This window comes from Peromyscus leucopus, chromosome 7 (genome assembly GCF_004664715.2).
Source record: "Peromyscus leucopus breed LL Stock chromosome 7, UCI_PerLeu_2.1, whole genome shotgun sequence".
NCBI lineage: Eukaryota > Metazoa > Chordata > Mammalia > Rodentia > Cricetidae > Peromyscus > Peromyscus leucopus.
In genome coordinates, this window is record NC_051069.1 from 94,764,011 (window position 1) to 94,786,048 (window position 22,038).

Here is a 22,038-nt window from a genome sequence, read left to right on the forward strand (position 1 = left end):
AATCCATTAGTTATTGAGTAGAACCATATGACATTTTCATTTTTTCCAGGTCAGAAATGGTCAAATGTTGGTAATGTCGTACGGCTTAATCTAGCATTCACGGGCAGTGGGAGAAAAACGACCTTGATTTTGATAAATCATCTCAGAAATTCTGTGAGCATGTACTGCATAGGTTTTAGTTAGAAGAGTAAACTTTAGAGACTAGACATGTGAATAACTCCTAGTTTCTACACACATTGAAACACCACACTGAAATAAAAAGGAACAACTTGCCCATACACACAGCATGGATAAGCAAGACCAGACATGTTGATTGGAATAAGTCAGATACAAAAGACTAGATGGTGAATGATTCCATTTATATCAAGACTCAGAATAAGCTTGTAATCAAAGTCAGAGGAGTAGTTATGCTGGGCTATATGGCTTGGTAAGGAACAGGGAGAGAATTTATAAATGCCAAAGGTGTTCTGAGACTTAATCACAATCTGGTCCCAGAGGAGTAAAGTACACAAGAATCCATCTGGAGCTGACGAGCAGGCTCCATCAACGAAGCTATGCAAGCATGAGCCCTGGGTTCAGATCCGCAGCAACTAGGTAAAAAGCCTGATATGGTGGCACAAACCTGTAATCCTAGCACTGGAGAGGTGGAGACAGGGGAGTACCCAGGCTTGCCAGCCAGCCAGCCTAGCCTACTTAGCAGGTCCAGGACAGGGAGAGACCCTGTCTCAAAAACACAAGGTAAACAGCCCCTGAGGAATGACAGCCAAGGTTGAGTGAGATCTGGCCTCCACATGCATGCCTCTGTGCACATGCATTTTTGCACATGCATGCACACGCACACACACAATCCATTCATGCGTGTGCTTTAAAAGCACTGCATTTTTCCATGTTGTTAAATGGGTACACAAGGTTATACGCCAATAAAAGGAAGGAGGAAGAAAGTCACCGTCTCTAATCTCTGCTTTAGAACAGTGCTATGAACATGTGAGACAGCCGATTGCATCTGCCCCTGACTCGTTACTTGACCCTCAAGAATATGCTTCCCTTCTCTAAGTCTGTTTTTCTCACTCTCCCGAAGCCTAACTAATAGAGCTTCGGGGATATTACATAAGATAACATCTGTGAGGCCCTTAGCACCGAACGTGTGCTCCCGAAGAAGCAGTTACTCTTCAGTAACTCTGTCAACAGTGCCCATACTGAGACACCTCACCTCTCCCACATTCAGCAACGTCTGGAGAATTCTTCCCCTGGACCACACTTAATCCTTCACGCCCTCCCTGGTGGAGGGTGAGAACAAGACCAGCGCCAGCACCTCTTCCCATCGGCCCTTCCTCACGTACCAGCAAGGCATCCGGGAGGTTGTGCTCCTCCGTGAAGGTTATAACTGCTGTGACAATGTCTGCTGCGTGGAGCTCCAGCAAGGCTGTGCCGACAGAGGTCGTGTTGTAGTTCCTGCCGGCCTGGAAGAACACAGCCACCTTCCTTAACAGGAGGCCTGAGCGCACACGTTTGAACACGTGTCTTGCCACAAACCTCATGGTGGCCCCAAGGTTCCGGGACCCGGATGACCGTTCAAGGGGGATTTTCCTGGCAGCCTGTAGCAGGGCAGCTTTCCCCTGATGGTCCGGGAAGCGCACTAGGTAATCCGTCCTCGTGTTATAGGAAACAATGGCCACTCGGGCACCAGTGGGACAGTTGCTCTCACTGATGTCCAGCTTCATCAACAGAGACAGTAGAATGCTTCTCATCCTCTCAAAGTCCAACTGGGAGACATCGTTGGACATGTCCAAGGCAAAGACCACTTCTGAAGGGAATGCTGGGCATCTGGAAATCCCTTGACATGGGGATACACAGAGCTTGAGATGTCTATGCTGCCTCTAGGTGGGGAAGGGCTTACCTGAGCAAAGAGCATTACTTACCTTTTGAACACGCTGGAAGGGAAAAGAAGACCCTGTTAGTGTACATGGGCCGTTTACACTTCAGTATAAAATACACTCTTTTGATTTGACAGTTTTTCTGTGGCACTCAAGCTAACCTTGAACTTAAAAATCCTGCCTCAGTCTCCCAAGTGCTGGGATTTTTCAAGCCATGTCCATTTTTAAAAACCCTCTCTACTGAGAAATCCAAATGGCCTTCTAGACACCCACACACACACACCAGTTCGGCAAGGGCTGCTGCTATTTGCCCAGCATCCACTCTCTTATTTTTTTCCATTATAATAGGGCATCAGTTTCCACCTGAGTACATGGCTGCCTGAAACACAGGACACACTTTCCCGGAGCTAGCTGGCTTACTACATTCTGGATAATAGGATAAGGAAAACGGTAAGACGTTGCAAATGCATCTTTATAACCTAATGGAGCCCATTACTTGATGGGATAAAAGACAAGCCAGAACACCCTTTGTTTGTCCTTTGCCCTTGCCCTTTGCCCCTGCTCTCCCTTCCTTCCAGGCTGGCTGAAATGCAGATAACAATGACTGAAGCTTGATTAACTGCTCAGACATGAGATAATTTGGGAAAAACAGCATCTATACCTACCTACCTACACACACACACACACACACACACACACACACACACACACACACACACACACTGACAGAGAAGCAGATACAAGGAAACTCCATCCTGGAACCCCTGGAACAGGTCCCACCCCCCAGGACTCCATCATGCCCAAGCTTTGACTCGAGAGACGCATTTCCCCACTGTTATGAGTACTTTGGTTACCTCCAACTAAAATTAAATCCAACTAAAACACTAAGCTATTCTGAAGCTGTATTTTACATGTATCTCATATATACATAGTCATAAAATATAAATCATATATAATGTATATGTATATCTTATATAAAAGTATATATGTGCATATACATGAGCAACATATGCTCATAAAAATTAAGATTGTCCTTAGTACACCATCTGTGTATCCATACATAAAAACCTTTTCATCTTATTTGATAAAACTTGGAGCTTAAAGTATGTTTAACTCTGAATCACGTTCCACTTGGTATGACATTTTTTATCAGTAAGTGCCAAGTGCTGTCATATACTCCACTATGTTTATGTCCCTTGATTTTTTTCAGCCAATGTCTCTCAGGAAAAGCATACACATACAAGTATCTGTGACTATTTGTCCAATTACAGTCTGTGTCTATCACTTTAATTACGCATTTTTATATGGCTGGTCCAATTGCTCTTTAAAAAGCATTTTAGTAGTTCCACAAGTAACGTGTGCTTTCATACATTCTCCAAATTAGGGGTCTGGATTATTTTGATTTTTTTTAAATATTTCCAATTTGAAGCCTAGGCCTGGTGGTACAAGCCTATATTCCTAGCTCTTGGGAGGGGGATTACAAGTTAGTGCATGAGGATTACAAGTTTGGATTAATAATCTGCATTATACATAAGGAGTTCTAGGCCAGATAGGGCTAGTTAGCAAGAACCCACCTCTGAAGAACAAAACTATATAAATAAATATGCTTTTATATATGTATGAATATATAGCAATTATGTATATGCTTCCAGTTTGAGAACAAAAACGAGCATTATCATTGTTTTAACTGATGGTCTTTAATTTCCACTGAGGGTCACTATCCCCACAGGTGCATTGTTAAGTTTTTCTTCTCTGACTCCCCTTTCATGTCCTTTGCCTAGTTACAACTCAAAAGTTTCTGGTTAAATATTTAGATTTAGCTTTCCAAACATGTCTGTGTTTATAGATAAAGATGATTTGCAGCAGCAATTTTTATCTTGACACGACCTAGCACACTGGGCCCTCTCCTGGAGTCTTGCTTCTATCTCAAATGTTTTTTCTTGCTTTTCTATTTGCTTTTGACCCTGTGGAAGTCCTCAATGAAAAGGGGTTTTAACTTTCTGTACAGCTGTTCTTCCTTTCTGTCCAAGGTGATAGTATTACTCTGTGTGACTTCCATGGAAACAGATCCCGCAATCTCCCTGAACAGCAGCAGGGAGTAGGCAGAAGCCAGGAGGCTGAGCAAGAAGGCAGTTGTGGATAAAACCCAAACTTCTAAGTGCTCTCCCTATCACAGTAAGGAGAGGAGCATGCTCTCTGTAGCTATAAGTACCCACAATGTTTTGTAAAGAGAGTGCATAAATGTCAACTAGTTACAGGACAAAGCAGGACCTGAGACCTAGTGGTTCCTATTTCTGCAAAGGAAGTCCCAATCAAATGGGGCATATTCCTCTCCCAAAACACCATCATGGATCCTGCTTGTTGAAATAAAAAGAACAGCACTTCCCATGCTCTGTTTCACGCACCAGGATTCAGGCACACGGGTGTGTGAGTGTGGTTATATTTTGGGGGAACCGGCCTTATAGGGTGGAGATTTTCTTCATTGTTGAGAGAGTATGCCTTTCAAATACTTCATTTCAGAGCCCATTGAGGAAAAGATGACTTATTCAATTGGAGATTGGGCCCAATCTGTCCATTTAGAAGATCTTTTTATGATGGACAAGTGACTTCTCAAGCCTCAGTCAAATCCTTAGTGGCTCATGCCCTTAGTCCTTGATCCCCGCCCATCCACATCTGAGTGTCTCCCAAACAACTTACGGCAGCTTTCCCGAATGAAATCAACAATTTCACAAGGCTGTAGAGAGATGGGGAAAGACAGAAAGGAAATAAGCATTTAATGTGAAGCAGATTTCACTGGCGTGACTTGAAATGCCATGTGCACATTATCAGGACCTATCTGAAGCATTTACATATGTAACAGAAAACCACAAAATTGTTAGAGCTGATGACACCACCTAGCGATTCTATTTCTAGATCCAGTAGCTAATTTAAAACATTTAAAGAATTTTGAATAGTGTGTTGAGGTAGGCCAGGGATAATTCTTTACTTTGTAATCTGCCTCACAAATGGATGGGACCAAACCTGATTTTGAAGTTGAAATCCAGGGATCTCAGCGGAGAATTCTGGGACTGCTGCCCGTGTATGCATTCTTATAGCAGCATTTGCTAGAACACTTCTTTAGAAGGACTGCCAAGACAGGTGTCCCCTACATCCCGCACCCCCATAATTCTACCTCTTTCCTCTTATCCCTTCCTCTCCTCTTCTCTCAACCTCAGACCCCATCACTTCCTGTTCTTCAGATGTTTCCACATCCTCCAATGCCTACCTAGCATAACAGTCTGTGTGTACTTAGAAGAAAAGCACTCGTCATAATTTCTGGGGTTGTTTTTAAGGGGTCCCATAAGTCGCAAAGGCCTATAACTATTCTGTGAACTAGGTTATTGAAAATGTATAGCTTTATAAGCACTATTTTTAACATTATAAAAGAACACACTGCAGGAAGGTGATAGCTTCCAAATGTTTTCTTTTGTGTCACTTAATGTTTAAAATATTATTCTACTATTTTTACAGTGGCATTTCTGGGAAAATTCTGTAAACTTATAGTATCAGCAGAATTCATTAAAAGAAAGAAGCTTCAAGATTAACAAACCTCCCTCTGTGGCTATAGAAAGATTGATGTTGTGAAATGAGTGGATTTCCAAATCAAGAATCTTCACCTACCGTCCTATCTGCCAAACCTTTTGAACCCTTGATGCCCTAGAAAGAATAGAAACAAGGTTCAAAATGCAACAGTCTAATTCCCAGCACTTTCTTCTCCACGACCAACTGGAGACTCTGTGTGTTCAGCACGGCGCATACACTGCCCTTCTCTCCTGGCCCTGGAGTTCTGCCCAGCCCAGTAGGGAGGACAGAGTGCCTGAGCAGTACATCCCAGACCTCAGAGTCCAGGTAGATGGGACACAGACTCTTAGGAGACCAGGTAGTTTTGAGACCAATCCATAGTTCAAGTTCAAAAACTGGTCATTCAAGATCCTACCACAAGCTATTCCAAAGCACATCCTGGTATCTCCCCTGTTCCTGCTCTTCAGGCCTCTCATCTCTACCCTGACTCTGCCCTCATAGTAAAGGAACCCTCCCTGAAGCCTTCCAGCTCTAGCTGTCTGGCTCCAGCCCCTCTGCGAGTCTAGAAAGTCTTTGTTTAGACTCTACAAGGCAGTAACTTGTAGCCTTAGACAAGTCACTGTACTGAAACCCACTCAATCTGCATTGCACCATCAAATGGCCATGAACTACCTCTGCGATGTTTGGTTTTCTGACTTAGTTGTTCTCCAGTAAAAATCCTGAGCTCCGGTGAGCCCAGCATGTCCTTCTCCCGCCCCTGGCTGATGAATACACTATCCCTCACAGAATGACAGCCCTGTGCACTGGTTACTTTCCATCAACTTGATACAAACCTAGACATACCTTGGAAGAATTAATCTCAACTGAAGAATTGTCTCAGCCTGGCCTATGGACATGCCTATGAGGCATTTTCTTGATTTCCAGCTGATATAAAAGGTCCCAGCCAACTGTGGGTAGTACCACCCCTAAATAGATGGACCACTATCCCAGGTAGGGGACAAACCTGTAAGCAGCTGTCCTCTGTAGTCTGCTTCAGTCCCAGTCATCAAGCTCCTTCCTGCCTTGACTCCCTGCTTTGACTTCCTCAATGATAGACTGTAACCTGTAAGCTGAATAAACTCATTCCTCCTCAGCTTGCTTTTTGTCAATGTTTTCTCACAGCAACAGAGAAGCAAACTATATTAACCCAGTCTCTAAAACAGGGCTTAGGGCAGAGCCTCAGTGTCTTTCCATGTCCCAGAGAATTCTAAAAATTCTTCTAGTCCTGCAACATTATCAGTTCAGTTAGCGTTGTATGGTTGGGTTGGCGGTGGTGGCACACTCCTGCTGGGGATGCTGTGAATGTGTTGCTCTGACTGATTAATAAATAAAATGCTGATTGGACAGTAGCTAGGCAGGAAGTATAGTATAGGTGGGATAAGGAGAAAGGAGAATTCTGGGAGGTGGAAGGTTGAGTCAGGAGACACTGCCAGCCACCACAGCCATGAGAAGCAAGATGTAAGGTACCAGTAAGTCACAAGCCATGTGGCAACTTATAGATTAATAGAAATGGATTAATATAAGATATAAGAACTAGATAGCAAGAAGCCTGAGCCATTAGGCCAAACAGTTTAAATAATATAAGCGTCTGTGTGTTTATTTGGGTCTGAGTGGCTGCGGGTCTGAGCAGGACTGGAGAAAACTCCAGCTACACATGCCTGTAATCCCAGTACTCGGGAGGCAGAGGCAGGAGGATCTCTGTGAGTTCAAGGCCAGCATGATCTACAGAGTGAGTTCCAGGACAGCCAGGGCTACACAGAGAAGCCCTGTCTAAATAAAGATTGCCGGGTTGGAATATTTCATTAAGATTTCCTTCTGGTTTCTCATGTCGTCATTGTGTTTGCATTCGTAAGCACATTCTCCCTAAACTTTACGTCTTGGCTCATGTGTTTAAGAAGATCCATAAAGCTCTAGCTACTGAGATCACCTCTAGATTCAAAGAAAAAATCTACATATGGAACACTCTGTGTAGGGTTTGAAGTTAGTATTCTCTGAGCGATTTACCTGTGCCCTTGACCCTGTTCAATGTCTAAGGTGTTTGTTTCTTCTTCAATGAGGCTGCTTATCAAACTCTTACTCATCTTGGCACAAGGTTGAAAATTAAAAAAGAAACGGTACTTGTTACCATTTTTCCTGGTGGGCCTTGGTCACCTGGAGTTCCAGCAAACCCAGGAAAGCCAGAATTACCCTAAAAGTAAAAAATCAAAAAGGAATAAGGTTCCCTGTTGGCTATAAGAACTGACTCTCCTGAAACATCAAACTGTTTCATATCTAAGACCAATCAGACTGTTGTTGACCTCTGTTAACGATGTATTCATGGAGAGAAACAGGGGACCAGACAACTCCCTTCTAATCCCCGGTCTAACCCCAGCTTGCCCATGGGCGATAGACACACAAATACATTTCCACGCAGAGCCTTAAAAGATGACTTAACCCTCAGCCAAGTCTAAGGGCATGTGATAAACATACTGATGAGGTCTGCATTGAGGGTCTGGCTCTGGGGAAAGGAAAAATTCCTACAGCACTTTCTGAGCCTCGGTGTCTCAGGAAAGACTTTGGGTGACCAGGAGCTCACTGCTTGTATTCTAGGTATTTGAAGTAACACAGCACACTTATTATCTGGATTTAATCAATGCTTTATCTTTTTTATTTGAAAGTAGAAAGATAAGTTAACAATCAGAGCAACCATAAGCAGCAGCAAGCTGAGCAAGCATGGCTCTGACTATCATTATGACCTTGCCCATAGATGAAAACACCAGTCACTGAGTCTGAGGAAGACACATGCTCTCTGGCTTTTCCTCCCTTCTGCTCTGAATGCAGGCTCATGTCCCAGTCCCAGAAGGCTTTACTGTAAATATTTTTAAATACATTTATTTATTCGTGAGTGGGTGCGTGTGTATGCCATGGTGTACGTGCGGAGACTAAATGACAGCTTATAGGAGCCGTCTCTCTCCTTTCACCACTTGGGTTCTGGGGCTCAAACTCGGGCTGCTGGGCTTGGGGCCAGTGCCTTTACCCAGTGTGCTAGTTAGTTCTTTGTCAACCTGGCACAAGCTCAAGTCACTGGGAAGAGAGATCCTCAACCGAGAAAATGTCCCTATTAGGTTGGCTCACATCTGTGAGACATTTTCTTTATTAATGACTGGAGTGGGTGAGCACACCATGAAGGGCAAGCCCCTAAGCACCATTCCTCTATGACTTCTGCTTCAGTTCCTGCCTGACTTCCCTCAATAACGGACTGTGACATGGAAGTGTAAGCCAAATAAACCCTTTCCTCCCCACGTTGCTTTTGGTCGTGGTGTTTATCACAGCAGCCGAAACTGGAACATTCCCTGAGCCATTTCACCAGCCCAAGGCTTGCTTCCTAATGTCTATCAGCTAAACACTATCCAGATCTTAATATCCACGGAGTCACTCTCTTTCAAAATGAGTTGCCATTGACTGTGGCTCTACAAGATCTAATCTTCATAGCTGGACATGATGGCATGGTTGGGAAGTGCAGGAAGAAATATCAGGGATCTAAGGAAGGTCTTATTTATGTAGCAAATTCAAGGCCAGTATGGGCTATATCCGTGCCTGTGATGACAACGGGTGACCCTTTGGTTCTTACCCTCTTCCCTTGGACTCCCTTGGCCCCCTTCACTCCTCTGCGGCCTGGGTCGCCATCTTCTCCCTTATCAAAGACAAAAGCCGAGTTCTGAATGTAAAGAAAGATGTGCGAGCACGTGACAGTGCACAGCAGTTGCCAGACCCACAGAGAGCTCTTCTCACCTGTGCACCAGGAGAGCCAGGGAATCCGGGTTCACCCTAGGGTCAGAAATGAGACAAGATAATGATCAGGGCCAGATGACTAAGCTTTTCCTCAACATTCCTGCTTGAAAGAAGAAACTCATCACATGGCCACATTTCACTCCTGCAGGTCAACAATGGGAAATAGTTTTTACAATTTCCCCCTCTTTGATGCGAGGTCTAGTGAAACTTCGTTCTTGGGCATTTTATTTCAATTTAAAGCAGAAAAGCAAGGGAGGACATTGACCTGAGTTTGAGGAAGAAGGAGCACGGGCATGCTTCAAAGAGATCATCCATCCCACAGGCATTTCTTCAGCTCTTACCGTTCACCAGGTGGTCCTTTAAGCACTGGGGACTTGGCAGTGAACAAGAGACACCCCCCCCCATAAAACTTACATTCTGGAAGAAGCAAGTGAGCAAGAAATAGATAGCGTCTCAGAGTTGAATAGTATTCTAGAGAGAGAATTAAGAAATTAAAGAAATGGGCTAGTGAAATGGTCCAGTAGGGAGAAACACTTGCCACCAAGCCTGAACCTGAGTTCAACCCTTGAGACTCAAGATGATAAAGAGAGAACCAGCTCTAGCAAGCTGTCCTTTGACCTATGCACACAGGTCATGGCACATGTGCTCTTACACACACACAGATATACATACATACATACATACATACATACATACATACATACAAGATAGATAGATAGATAGATAGATAGATAGATAGATAGATAGATAGACAGATAGTACAACATGGGATGGGAAGGGACACGAGTCCCCATCCCTAGCTGAGGAGTTATTCACAGTTGATGGCCACTAGAAGGAAAGTTGGGGTTTTTTTAGGTATACAGCCCCTGGTAGGTTGACCGTTCTCTAGTAGATGGTCCCATTCCCATGTACATATGGGCAGGAATAATTACACTTAGTAAGTTTAAAAGATTTGAAAGAAAAAAGAGTTAACATTGCCAGGAGATCTGGGAAGAGCTGGAGGTGGGGATGGAGGGGAGTGAATGCAATCAGAATATAGTGCATACATATATGGAATTATGAAAGAAAAAATAAAAACATTATGTACTTTTGAAAAGAATTAGAGTTGCCCCTCAATATTTCCAGAAGGTTGATTCCAGTATCCTCCAGAGATGCTGAAATCTGAGTACAGTCAACTCCCTAGTGTGATATGGTGCACACTTCCCAAAGACTTCAGTCCCTAGATGACACATGGTGCCTAATATAACACAGATGCTGTGAAATAAACATTACCCTTTATTATTTCAGGGGAATAACAAGAATCTGTGCAGGTTAAGTACAAACGCAAATTTTTTCTCAAATGTCTGTCTTCAGTTTGTTGAATAGGAGCCCGTGGGTGTGGAGGGTGTGGTATGAAGGGGTGGGAGCTCTTCCATGGACAGTGGCCAGACAAAGTGTTTTTACAAAACCATCATTTAAGCAAAGAGCAGCCTGAACCGAAGAAGTGAGTTTAGCAGGGATCTGGGCAAAAAGCATCCAGGCAGATGGGAAAGGTCCTGAAGAGACCTTAACAAAAGACGATGACGAGGCAGAACTGGGGGAAGAGGAGGGTAGGAGAAGAAGCCTAGGAGTTCACATATAGGCGGAGAGTGGCGAATCTCACAGGCCATGGATACAAAGGATTTTCTTCTCGGTGCCATGGGGAGCCATGGCAGGCTTTGGGTAGAGCAAGGAAATGCTCTGACTAAGCTTTTCAAAGATGGCTCTGGCTGCCTCATGAAGGCCTAACTGTAGGAGGCAGAGGCAGAGCATTTAGGCAGCTTCTGAAGGAATCAAGCAGAAAGCCATGTCGAATCTAGATGAGCCTGGATGACAGCAATAACAAAGAGAAGCGGTGAAATGCTTGGCTGGAGGTGTGACTCAGTGGTAGAGACAGGTGTGGTGGCACACACGTGTGATCCCAGCACAGGGGAGGAGGGGCTGAGGCAGACAACTAAGGCCTTCTGGCCAGCCAGCTGAGCCTAACTGATGAGCTCTGGGACAAATAAACAAGGAAGATGGCTCCTGAGAACAACAGCCAAGGCTGACTGACCTATGGCCTCCACGGTCATGTGCACGCATATGCACATGCACTCAGACAGACAGACAGACAGACAGACACACACACACACACACACACACACACACACACACCACAAATAAATCAGCAAACTCTTTCAGAGAAACGACAAAATGCTAAATATGCTTTACTGGTAGACTTGCATTTCTTTGTTGGATTAAATCTAGAGTGTGATGGAAAGAAGCCTCACAAAGATGGCTCTAAATTCGTGTCCTAAGCAACCAGAGGATGAGATCGGAAGGATGGGCTCTCTGTCCCTAAGCAGGAAAGCCTGGAGGAGGAGACAACTTTGTCCAGGTTATCAGTTCTGACTGATGGGATGTTGGAAGATGTTAAAGGATAATCATTAATTCTTAGGTGTGAAAATGGTATCTGATTAAACTTATAAAGAATATTTTAATGTGCATGGAATATATGGTTTCTGGGATGTTCTTAAAAATAATTTCCATGAGGGGAGAAAAGTGAGTGAGACTTTGGGTAAGATAAAACCTAATTGGTCCTAAGGTTTCCATTGATGAGTCAAGGGGATGGGTACATATGTCAATATTCCAACCTGTCCACTCACTCATATGTTTTCTAAGATAAGAACTTGGGGTCAACAAGATGGCTCAGTGGTTAAATGCACTTGCTGCCAAGCCTAACTACCTGAGTTTGATTCCCAGAATTGATATGATGGAGGGAGAAAAGGTACTCTCAAAAGTAGTTGTCCTCTGACCTTCATATCATGTGTGTTATGCATATATATACACACACATACACACATACACCACACACACACACACACACACACACACACACACGAGGGTGGGGGCAACAGAGATAGATGAATTAAAATGTAAAAATAAATAAATAAAATGTTGAAAAATAAAAGAAGAAAGTTATTGTTGGAGGATGTGCTGATCTTAAGCTGTCTGATGGATGATAAGGAAACATCTGTGGAGTCTGGGTATCAGTCTAAACTAAAAGAATAAACTGGAGCTCACAGGGTAGAGGAGGCCTGATGCTTTAAAGGCACCGAGCACAGGACAGCAAACTCTGCCTGGAGAATCCAAAGCTTCTCCAAGAATGAGCTGATGTGTGAGTTCATCTTAGGAAATGAGTTACAGTTGTCCAAGGGAGAGAGAATGAAAAGAACATTCTATATCATTTGCAGAGACCAGGAGTTGAGAAAGGGCTCATGTTTCCAGATCAGAATGGAGTGTGAATACCTAGGGAGGCTGGAAGACAAGGCTAGGGGGGTGGTTTCTAAATAAGTAAGGAACTAAATCAGACTTTTACTTCTCCGGGATAGAATGCTGTCAAGCTATGACATGTCGGGGGCGGGGGGGGGGGGGGGGGGGGGGGGAACCACTCCTGAAACACATCTTGAAAAATCACTATATTCTAGTAAAATAAAAACTGTGATTTGATATCCGAATATTCTTTCCATGAGCCTCACCTTCTTGCCTTTTCTTCCTGGATGACCGTAACCATCTTGACCATGAAGACCCTAAGAAAAGGACACAGATGAATTAACTGTAGAGCCACCCAGACCAACTCATGGCTGTCAAGAGCCAAACCTTTGCACAAGTCAAGAATGTAAGAAAGTGAGGAAGAGGGTGGGGCTTGGTGGGAGAACACCTTCACAGGATAAACACTCACATCCAAGGAAATGATAGACCATGATAATGTCATCTACATGATTGTTGGGAAGAGTACGGCAACTTTGCATAGATGTGCTCTGTAGGCAGATTTTTCTTTCCCACCTGCCAGGTCCCAAATAACCACATGGAGACTTCTTATTAATTATGAAAGCTCGGCCAATAGCTTAGGCTTGTTTTTAGCTAGCCAATTCCAGTGACATATCTTCACACTGTGCAAAGGATTATTCCATAACATGCTCACTGTCTGGTGAACATGTTGACATTATGTCCAGTTCTCAGGAGCTGAAGTAAGAGGACTGAGAGTCTGAGCTAGCCTGTGCTACATAGTGAGACCCTGTCTCAATGCACACATGCATACACATACACACACACACACACACACACACACACACACACACACACACACACGCATGCATGCTCAGGTACATTATTGATCTGAATACCTGCATGGACAGATAAGAAGTAGCTATCAAAATGAGTGAACTCAGAAACTTGCATTGACTTTGGGGTTGGAGGTGAACAGAAACTGTTTCTAGATCAAGTAAATCAACAGAGAGGGTAAATGATGAAGCTGAAGGCCTGAAAACCATTGCTGGGGCCTAATTAGGAAAAATTCAAAGTACAAAAGAAAGCAAAGTCAGAGAAGGGGGGCGAGGACCTGAATTCTCTGTGGGGAGGAAAATGCCCTTGGTTGGTTGTTACTGTCTTCTTCCTCCTAAAGACTCACAGGGCGCTGGGCAGTGGTGGCACACACCCTTAATCCCAGCCCTCAGGAGACAGAGCCAGGTGGATCTCTGTGAGTCTGAGGCCAGCCTGGGCTGCAGAGCAAGTTCCAGGACAGACTCCAAAGATACACAGAGAAAACCTGTCTCAAAAAAAAAAAAAAAAAAAAAAAAAGACTCACAGGGCATCATCGCCTGAAGCTACAGGGAAAGACCAAGGCCTGTGTTTAGAAGCTGTCCACTGTGGGAGTGCTGGAGTTAAAGATGTGTGCTACCACATCTGTCTTCACCTCATTTCTAGGGACTCAAATTTAGGTCCTCAGGCTTACGTGGTCCTGAAATGTCACCCCCAATAATGATATCCTTTCCTAGCTTTCAGAGAGAGACATAGAGACAGAGACAGACAGACTGAGAAATAGAGATGGGGGCAGGGGGCATACACTCTGTGCTATTTTCAACCAAGAGAGTTGAACAAAATCAAACAAAATATTAATTTCACTATCTGCCTTTTCAGAGTATAGACATGGGCACTGTTGGCCTCACAGTGCACAGAAACCCCATTCTGCTCCTTCCCCTTACACATTTTGATTTAATCTTTCTGGGTCTCCTCAGTTTTCTCTCCTTCCCAACAAACGGGATTTCAGTGCTGAAGTGGTTGGGGGGCACTCTTATAGGCCCTTCCTAACTGTTGCTGGAAGAAATCTCTGGAAGACAACATTGCTCTTATGGTAAAATAAACTGCAGGAAAGTGGTGAGCTGAAAATAGTCACATAAAATAACTAATTTGCTCCTGTGTTCAGATCCGTGGGGAAGGTAAAAACACAGATCCCTGCCTTTGAAAGTGCCATCTGTAGGAGGAAATCGCTCATGGTTGTTGGCCTGCAATGGTATCCCTATACTCTGGCTAATTAAACCCTTACTCTGAAAAATTAACAATGCTAACTGGGTGTCTTTTTGTGCTATCTAGAAAGGTGTGTCTCTATGCTGGAGGAGACGGCTCTGTGGGTAAAGTACCTGCTGAGCAAGCGTGAGGATCTGAGTTTGAGTCCCTAGAACTCATGTAAAGCTAGATGTGGTAGCACACATCTTCAATCCCGGTGCTCACAGAGGGAAGTGGAACTCAGTGGCTACCTGGGCTGCCTCACACAGGCGTAAAAAAAAAAAAAAGCGATCCTGCCTCAAACAAGGCTGGGGTTGGAGAGATGGCTCAGAGGTTAAGAGCTCTAGCTGCTCTTGCAGAGAGGACCTGGATTCAATCTCCAGCTTCACATGGTAGTATGGTGATATTGTGTTGCCCAAAATATTGTACACCCTAGTAAACTTATCTGGGGTCAGAGAACAGAACAGCCACTAGATATAGAGGCCAGAAAATGGTGGCACACGTGCCTTTAATCCTAGCATTCCAGAGGCAGAGATCTGTCTGGATCTCTGTGAGTTCAAAGCCACACTGGAAACAGCTAGGCGTGATAACAAGAGCCTTTAATCCCAGGATGTGATGGCAGAAAGCAGAAAGGTATATAAGACATGAAAACCAGGAACTAGAGCTGGTTAAGCTTTTAGGCTTTTGAGCAGCACAGTTCAGCTGAGAGGCATCCAGTCTGAGGAAATAGAATCAGCAGAGGAATTGGCAAGGTGAGGTGGCTGTGGCTTGTTCTGCTTCTCTGATCTTCCAGCATTCACTCCAATACCTGGCTCCAGATTTGTTTTTATTAATAAGATTTGTGCTACATGGTAGCTCACAGTCATCTGTAATTCCAGTTCCAGCGGATCCAACACTCTTTTCTGGCCTCCTCAGGCAATGGGCAAACATGTGGTACACAGACAAAACACACATACATTTAAAATAAATCTTTTTATAAAGGCCAAAAGTAAAGAACACTACCTAAGGTTAACTCCACACACATGCCATGGAATGAGCATACTTACACACACATACACCCACATGTACATGTTCTCTCTTTTTTTTTTTTTTTTTTCTTCTTTTTTTTTTTTTCTTCTCGCTCTCTCGCTCTCACTTGCTTACGCACGTGTGCACACACACAGCTTTTTTAAGTTTCTCTGAGTATCTCATTAGTCCCCAAAGACTCAGATATTTGAGAAACTTCCTTATCAAATAGAAGAGGCTCACAGACATGTCCCTCTTCAACAACAAAAGGGCAAAAGAAATCCCAACATATTTTTGGATTCTTTATTTATGTGGAACTTATGAACCTTTGGCTAAATCGTCAACAGCTCAAGCCATTATGTCATATTGGTAACCCCAAGTTTAAATCATCAAGGTATTTTTTTATATGTGAAACAGGAACACATAGCAACCAAGAAAAATACAAGGAATTCAATCAAGAAGTTCAAAACAGAAACTAGACTTACAGGCTGCCCTCTTGGTCCTCGCTGACCTGGTGGGCCTCTCTCTCCTGCATGGCCAAGCTCCCCCTTTTAATAGAGAGGAAAGATGAAATTAATTTTCTTCCATGAGTCTATGCATCTTTGTGCCTCTTTCCTTAGATATTGTTTGATTAGACTTTTCAAGTCCTGTTAGCATCACCTCCCAGTTGACAGGCTTGTTAAGGCTTGTCTGAAAATGGGATACAAATGCACAGTGGAAATGGATACAGCTGTAAAGAAAAATCACAATAGCTGCAGGAAAAATGGATGCAGTGTAACTCATTATGTTAAGGGAAATAAGCCACACTTACAAATCCTGCATGATTCCTCTCCGATGCAGAAGCTAGATTTAAAATTATGTGTGTTTCTACGTGTGTACTAAATAAAGGTAATTCTAAATATACCAGTGGTCTTTGTACTGACGATGAGATTAGATGCACATCATAAATTAGAGAGATTTTATTACTATGGCCTTCCCAGGTGTGAGTGTGAAAACATATCCTTGCAGTGAGTCTATGTGTCTCTCTCTGTCAGTGTGCATTTGTCTACTGATAAATATGTGAGCCACTTCTCCATGGATCGGTTTATATAATTTCCTTCTTTTATGCATCTATCCAGCTATAAGGCAGTCAATAGCATCATCAACATCAGAAACATGTTGGAAATGATTACACAGCAAGGAAAGATTTGCCAAAGAAATCCTGAAGAGCTCCTAAAGTCAGATCCAAGAGTGTGCTCCCTCACACTCACCTTCATTCCTCTGGGTCCAGCTTGTCCTTTTGAGCCATTCGGCCCTGGAGGCCCAGGGTTCCCCTGCAATGATACCATGGCCAGAATCATGACTCTCTTACTACAGATGGCCCCTGGCTGACAGTCACTTGACTAATAGTTTTTCTTTTTTAATTTATAGTGGAGGAAAATCATATGCATTTAGTCAAACCCATACTTCAAATGTTGAAATTTTGACCTTTTCCTGGGCTAATCATACTTGACACAAGACTGTCTTGTGAGCTGCCACCACGAAGCCACAGGAGTCACAACTGATTCTCTCCGGTGCTGTATTGCTAAACTACAATGTTGGTTGGCTAAGTCCATCAAGTGAGCTTTTACTCCATGACATTCTTGGTTCTGGATGGCTTCATTGGGACATTATCCCACTATGAGTCAAGAGCATGTGGGTCTGGAATTATTGATGTGCTCATGAAGCACCCCCTCAAGACCCAAGACAGAGGCCAATCTGACCACTTTCTGACTGGGTGGCAAGTCATTTAATCTCCCTGAACCTCTGTGACGTTATTTACAGGAACAGAACATTGCATATATCGTCACAAGGAACAAGGGAATTGGCATGAAGACATAAGCTGTGTTATCTTCCAACATGAAAAATGCATAGCATACACAGTTCAACTTGAGGCTGGGGAAGTCTGGGAAGAAACACCAAGTCTACTGTGTGAGAATCGAATCTACAAAACACTGAGAACTGGGGGAATTATCTATATACTATCTGGGAAAAGTAACTTGATCAAAAGATCAGGAAAACTAAAGCCTGGGCTTTTACCTACTCCAAACTGGAAATGTGTTCAAATGACACTTGAGATATGAAAATGAGATTTTTTTTAATTTAACTTTATTTTACATGCATTGGTGTGTAGGTGTCAGATCCCCTGGAACTGGAGCCACAGACAGCTGTGAGCCGCCATGTGGGTACTGGGAATTGAACCTGGGTCCTCTGGAAGAGCAGCTAGTGCTCTTAATTACTGAGCCATTCCTCCACCCCCAACAATGAGATTTTTTTAAAATAACAGTTTAACCAGGATTTGTGACATGCACCTTTAATGCAGCACTAAAAAGCAGAGGCAGATAGATCTCTGTGGGTTCCAGACCAGTTAGAACTACATAGTGAGAGACCCTGCCTCAATACATATAGGTAGATGATAGATGCAGATGAGACAGAGAGAGAGAGAGAGATGATAGATAGATAGATAGATAGATAGATAGATAGATAGATAGATAGATAGATAGATAGGTAGATAGGTAGATAGATAGATAGATGTGCTTTAAAAGCTTTAAAAACAACAAGCTAGACTTGTTTACCCAGGGAGAAGCTGAGGACAGAACTATGGCTTTGACCATCCTAGGGCTGCCATTTTGAGTGGACAGAGACCACAGACCTGACTCAAATCCTGCTGCTCAAGTGTCTAAAGCTGTGGCAATGCTCCTGCCCTCAGGAAGCCACCCTGACCATATGACTCAGTCTCTCTGATCTTTCCACTAGCCACAGACATTGGCAAGGACAGTGGAACAGACCCTAGAAAGAGCCAAGCTGCAGGCCTATTTGACCACTTATCAGCTGAACAAGTCACTGGCTTTCCTTCAGGCTCTGTGACCTTGTCTTCAAGGTCAAGGATGCCCTTTTAAACTCATGATGAACGGACAATTAGAGCATGCCTCCTGTATGGCACTATCATTTGGTCTTGCATTAGGAATAAATATGAGCTGTGATGAGTATCCCTGAGGTTCAAACCCAGAACTTGTTGGTCACTGTGTGCCCAGAATGAAGGGGATACGGAGTTGATACCAATGCCAACTTCATCAGACTAGATGTCCTGGAAGTCTTTGGTACTCACACATCCCAAGTGGTTTACCTTGTGAATACTCAGAGGCAAGAATCAGCCACTGCCAATCAGCAGCTATACTGTAGCTATTTGTTTTGCAAACCTACCTGGGCACCCAGACTCCCTTTTTGGCCAAAAAGTCCCGGTGGTCCTTGCCTTCCTCTGGGTCCCTGTTCCAAAAGAGATATTTAAAATTCAACCAATTTTTACAGAGCCATTTATATCCCATGTAAGTTTAGCAAAGTCATCTCAGATGTCTGCTGAACGAAAGTGCCTGGCAGACACATGACTGTCATCTCTACCAAGCTGAGACAGGTTGTTTCTACCTGCTGAAGCGCTCATGGACACCTACTCTACACTCGCTCCATCTAGAATGTGGGGCATAGGCCCTGGCACCTGTGCTCTTAGCCATCTTTCCAGATGGGTCTGCCATGCACTGAAGTTCAAAAGTGTTTTCATCTCTCCATCCACCCAGCTAACTCGAAATCAACAGAGCGGGCTGAGAGTAGCAGCCATGGGCCCCTCTCATTTGGAAATGAACCTTTTATTTGCACAGACCAGGTCACAGCCGCTACTCTCTCAAGAACCAGAGGTGCACTGAAGGGAGTCCATCTTTGTTGTTAGGGGCAAGAGGTGCTTATTTCCCCCTGGGTCTATTTTGCTTTACTGATTTCGACACTTTAATTTTTCTCCGGATTTTCTGAGAAATGCTTCCCTAATAGAAGCATTGATCTCGGTTTCTACTCTCCCAGGTGAGGTATCGACAATCATCTATGCAAACAGACCATCAGCCCACACCCCAGTGGGAAGGTGAGAATGGAGGACAGGCTCCATCGATTATCTCGCTTACGGCTCTCAGCACGATGGGCAGCCCTTTCAAAAGGCAGAATCCTGTAACTAAAGAAGAGAAAGCAAGGACGTGGCAGTAGCAGGGGTCCTAATTTGAAATAAGCCAGTGATCAAAGAGCAAATGGGAAAAAATGGGCTTCTTATTATTTCCTCCTGGTGCCGTTTTCCCATCATAAAGCCGACACACTCTAATTACACTGGGATTACTCTTTTCTTCTGAGAGTGTCATTGTCACCTGAATCAGCTGCCAGCCTCCCAAATGATCATCTGACATTCACGGGATCTTTAATGATGGAGAGAGGAGTCAATACTTGTAAAGTGTGTTGTCAGTTTAAAGTTCTGCCATGGCAGGGAACTTGGGAATAACTTGCTTTATGAAAGAAAGAGTTTGAAGGACTAGAAAACGGTAGGTTTGGTTTTGTGCTTTGAGGATCCCGAAAGAGCTGCTTGGAAATTCAAGCTTCCACTTGTCACTCGTAGTTTTCAGTCCCTCACGGTCTGAAGTCCTTAAGGGTAAGACTCTAGTCTTGCTGGTCTAAAGCACCTCAAGGACTATCAGGAGGGAGCCCCCATGATGGCAGACACCCAGTAAGCACTTCGCTGATGGAATACAATTTTAATGAATTAAATTCCACTTTGGAACAACTTGATTCACAGCTCCAGAGGCATTCATTAAGTGCACTGACTTTAAGTATAAATTCCAATTCTGTCACTCACTAGCAGTGTGACTTTGGCCACTGTGCCTACCTTCTTCATCTCTGTGAAACGGACTAATAAACCCACTCACACACCCCCCCTCCAACGATGGATGGAGTGAATGAGTGTCAAGACCTAGTGTAGTAGCATAAACGTGGAGTCTGATCCAGGCCAGCTGTTGCGGTTTGGCTTCCCCGTAAGAGGGGCGATGCAGTCTGCTTTGCTAAGGCCCAGGAAGCTTCCTTAGGGTCATTCTGACTCAAATTTCTATCACACAAACAAAAGGTTCCAAACACATATCCTTAAATTAAAACCCAGTTCCCAATACAACCTGTGGGCCTGGATACCCGGGCTCTCCTTGGGAACCCGGCTCACCAGCATATCCACGCACACCCTGCGGAAATTAAAAAAAAAAAAAATAGCTCAGCAAGCTCCCAGGCACAGCAGATGTTCTATTGAAGATAGCCTTGCAACACGTCCCTTAAAAGCCCTGAGGATGAGTCACAGAAAATAGATTGGACTGGTTGTGCTCAATCCCCACCCCCCAGAGAGGGATCCATGCTGGAGAAGAAATCTGAGGGGCTTCCCTTTTGACTGGGAAAATGCAGGGGCTGATTGTTACTGTCTTTCCTCCCCAGTCTTCATTCATCTCTTTCCAGAAGCTTGGCCAGTGATGGAACAGAAATCCTTTATTTAAATAACCCAGATTCCTATTTTGCATAAGAACTGTATCGTGTGTGTGTGTGTGTGTGTGTGTGTGTGTGTGTGTGTGTGTGTGTGTGTGTGTGTAAACCAGAGTAATCTGCCTCAAGGGCTGTCAACCTTTTTTTTTTTTTTTTTTTTTTTGAGCCAGGGTCACTTACTGGGACCTGAGTCTTACCAATTAGGAAAGCCAGCTGACCAGAAGCCCCCAAAATCTCCCCGTCTCTAGCTCTCTGGTAGTGAGATTACATCACCACCACGACTGGCCTTTTCCCACAGGTTCTAGGGCTGGAACTCAGGCCCCTGCATTTGCCCAGCAAGCCTGTTAGCAACCGCGCCATCTCTCCAGCCCCTCTGCCCTCTCTCTAAGGTATAGAGACTCAGGTCTCATGTGCTGGCTACTTTTATGTCAACTTGACACAAGCTGGAGTCATTTGGGAAGAGGAACCTCAGTTCAGAAAGTGCCCCCACCAGACTGGCCTATGGGGGCATTTTTACAGTTAGTGACTGATATAGGAGGGCCCAGACCATGGTGGGCGGTGCCAACCCTGGACAGGTAGTCCTAGAATATATAAGGAAGCAGACTGAACAAGCTAGGGAAAGCAAGCCAGTAAGTGTCATTCTTACCTGGTCTCCACTTCAGTCCCTGCCCCGACTTCCTTCAGTGATGGACTGTTATGTGGAACTATCAGCCAAAGTAAAACCTTTTCCTTACGACTTGCTTTTGGTTGTGGTGTTTATCGCAGCAATAGACACCCTAAGACATCTCTCTAGTATCAAGGACCTCTATCTTACACACAGAAACTGAATGTTGACCACAGACGGCAGTCAGGAACACAGCCTCACTGGAGGTTGGGGAATGTGGTCCTGCTATGTTGGCCAAGCTGTTCTTGAACTTCTAGGCCCAGGTGACACTTTCCACTCACCCACCCCCATTTTCTTATTCTCCTTTCTACATGTTATACTGTACCTGTAAGTAGACACAGATGATATGTATGCTAGGATTCACATATTAAGGAGAATTCTCTGATTTCTTTCTTTCTGAGATTATGTGACCTCACTTAATATTATACATTCTAAGTC

General features: G+C 44.0%; 1 protein-coding gene across 1 annotated transcript in view; it reads right to left on the reverse strand.

Annotated features, from left to right (window-relative positions):
- The window catches only part of LOC114693565 (collagen alpha-4(VI) chain-like), a 117,179-nt gene that overhangs the window by 23,159 nt on the left and 71,982 nt on the right, over nucleotides 1-22,038 (reverse strand). Inside the window, 12 exon segments of the mRNA XM_037207894.1 lie at nucleotides 1,341-1,834; nucleotides 1,920-1,931; nucleotides 4,572-4,608; nucleotides 5,535-5,570; nucleotides 7,600-7,662; nucleotides 9,085-9,147; nucleotides 9,246-9,281; nucleotides 12,782-12,832; nucleotides 16,079-16,141; nucleotides 16,844-16,906; nucleotides 18,816-18,878; nucleotides 20,585-20,647. Of these exon segments, the coding sequence (XP_037063789.1) occupies nucleotides 1,341-1,834; nucleotides 1,920-1,931; nucleotides 4,572-4,608; nucleotides 5,535-5,570; nucleotides 7,600-7,662; nucleotides 9,085-9,147; nucleotides 9,246-9,281; nucleotides 12,782-12,832; nucleotides 16,079-16,141; nucleotides 16,844-16,906; nucleotides 18,816-18,878; nucleotides 20,585-20,647 (1,044 nt within the window).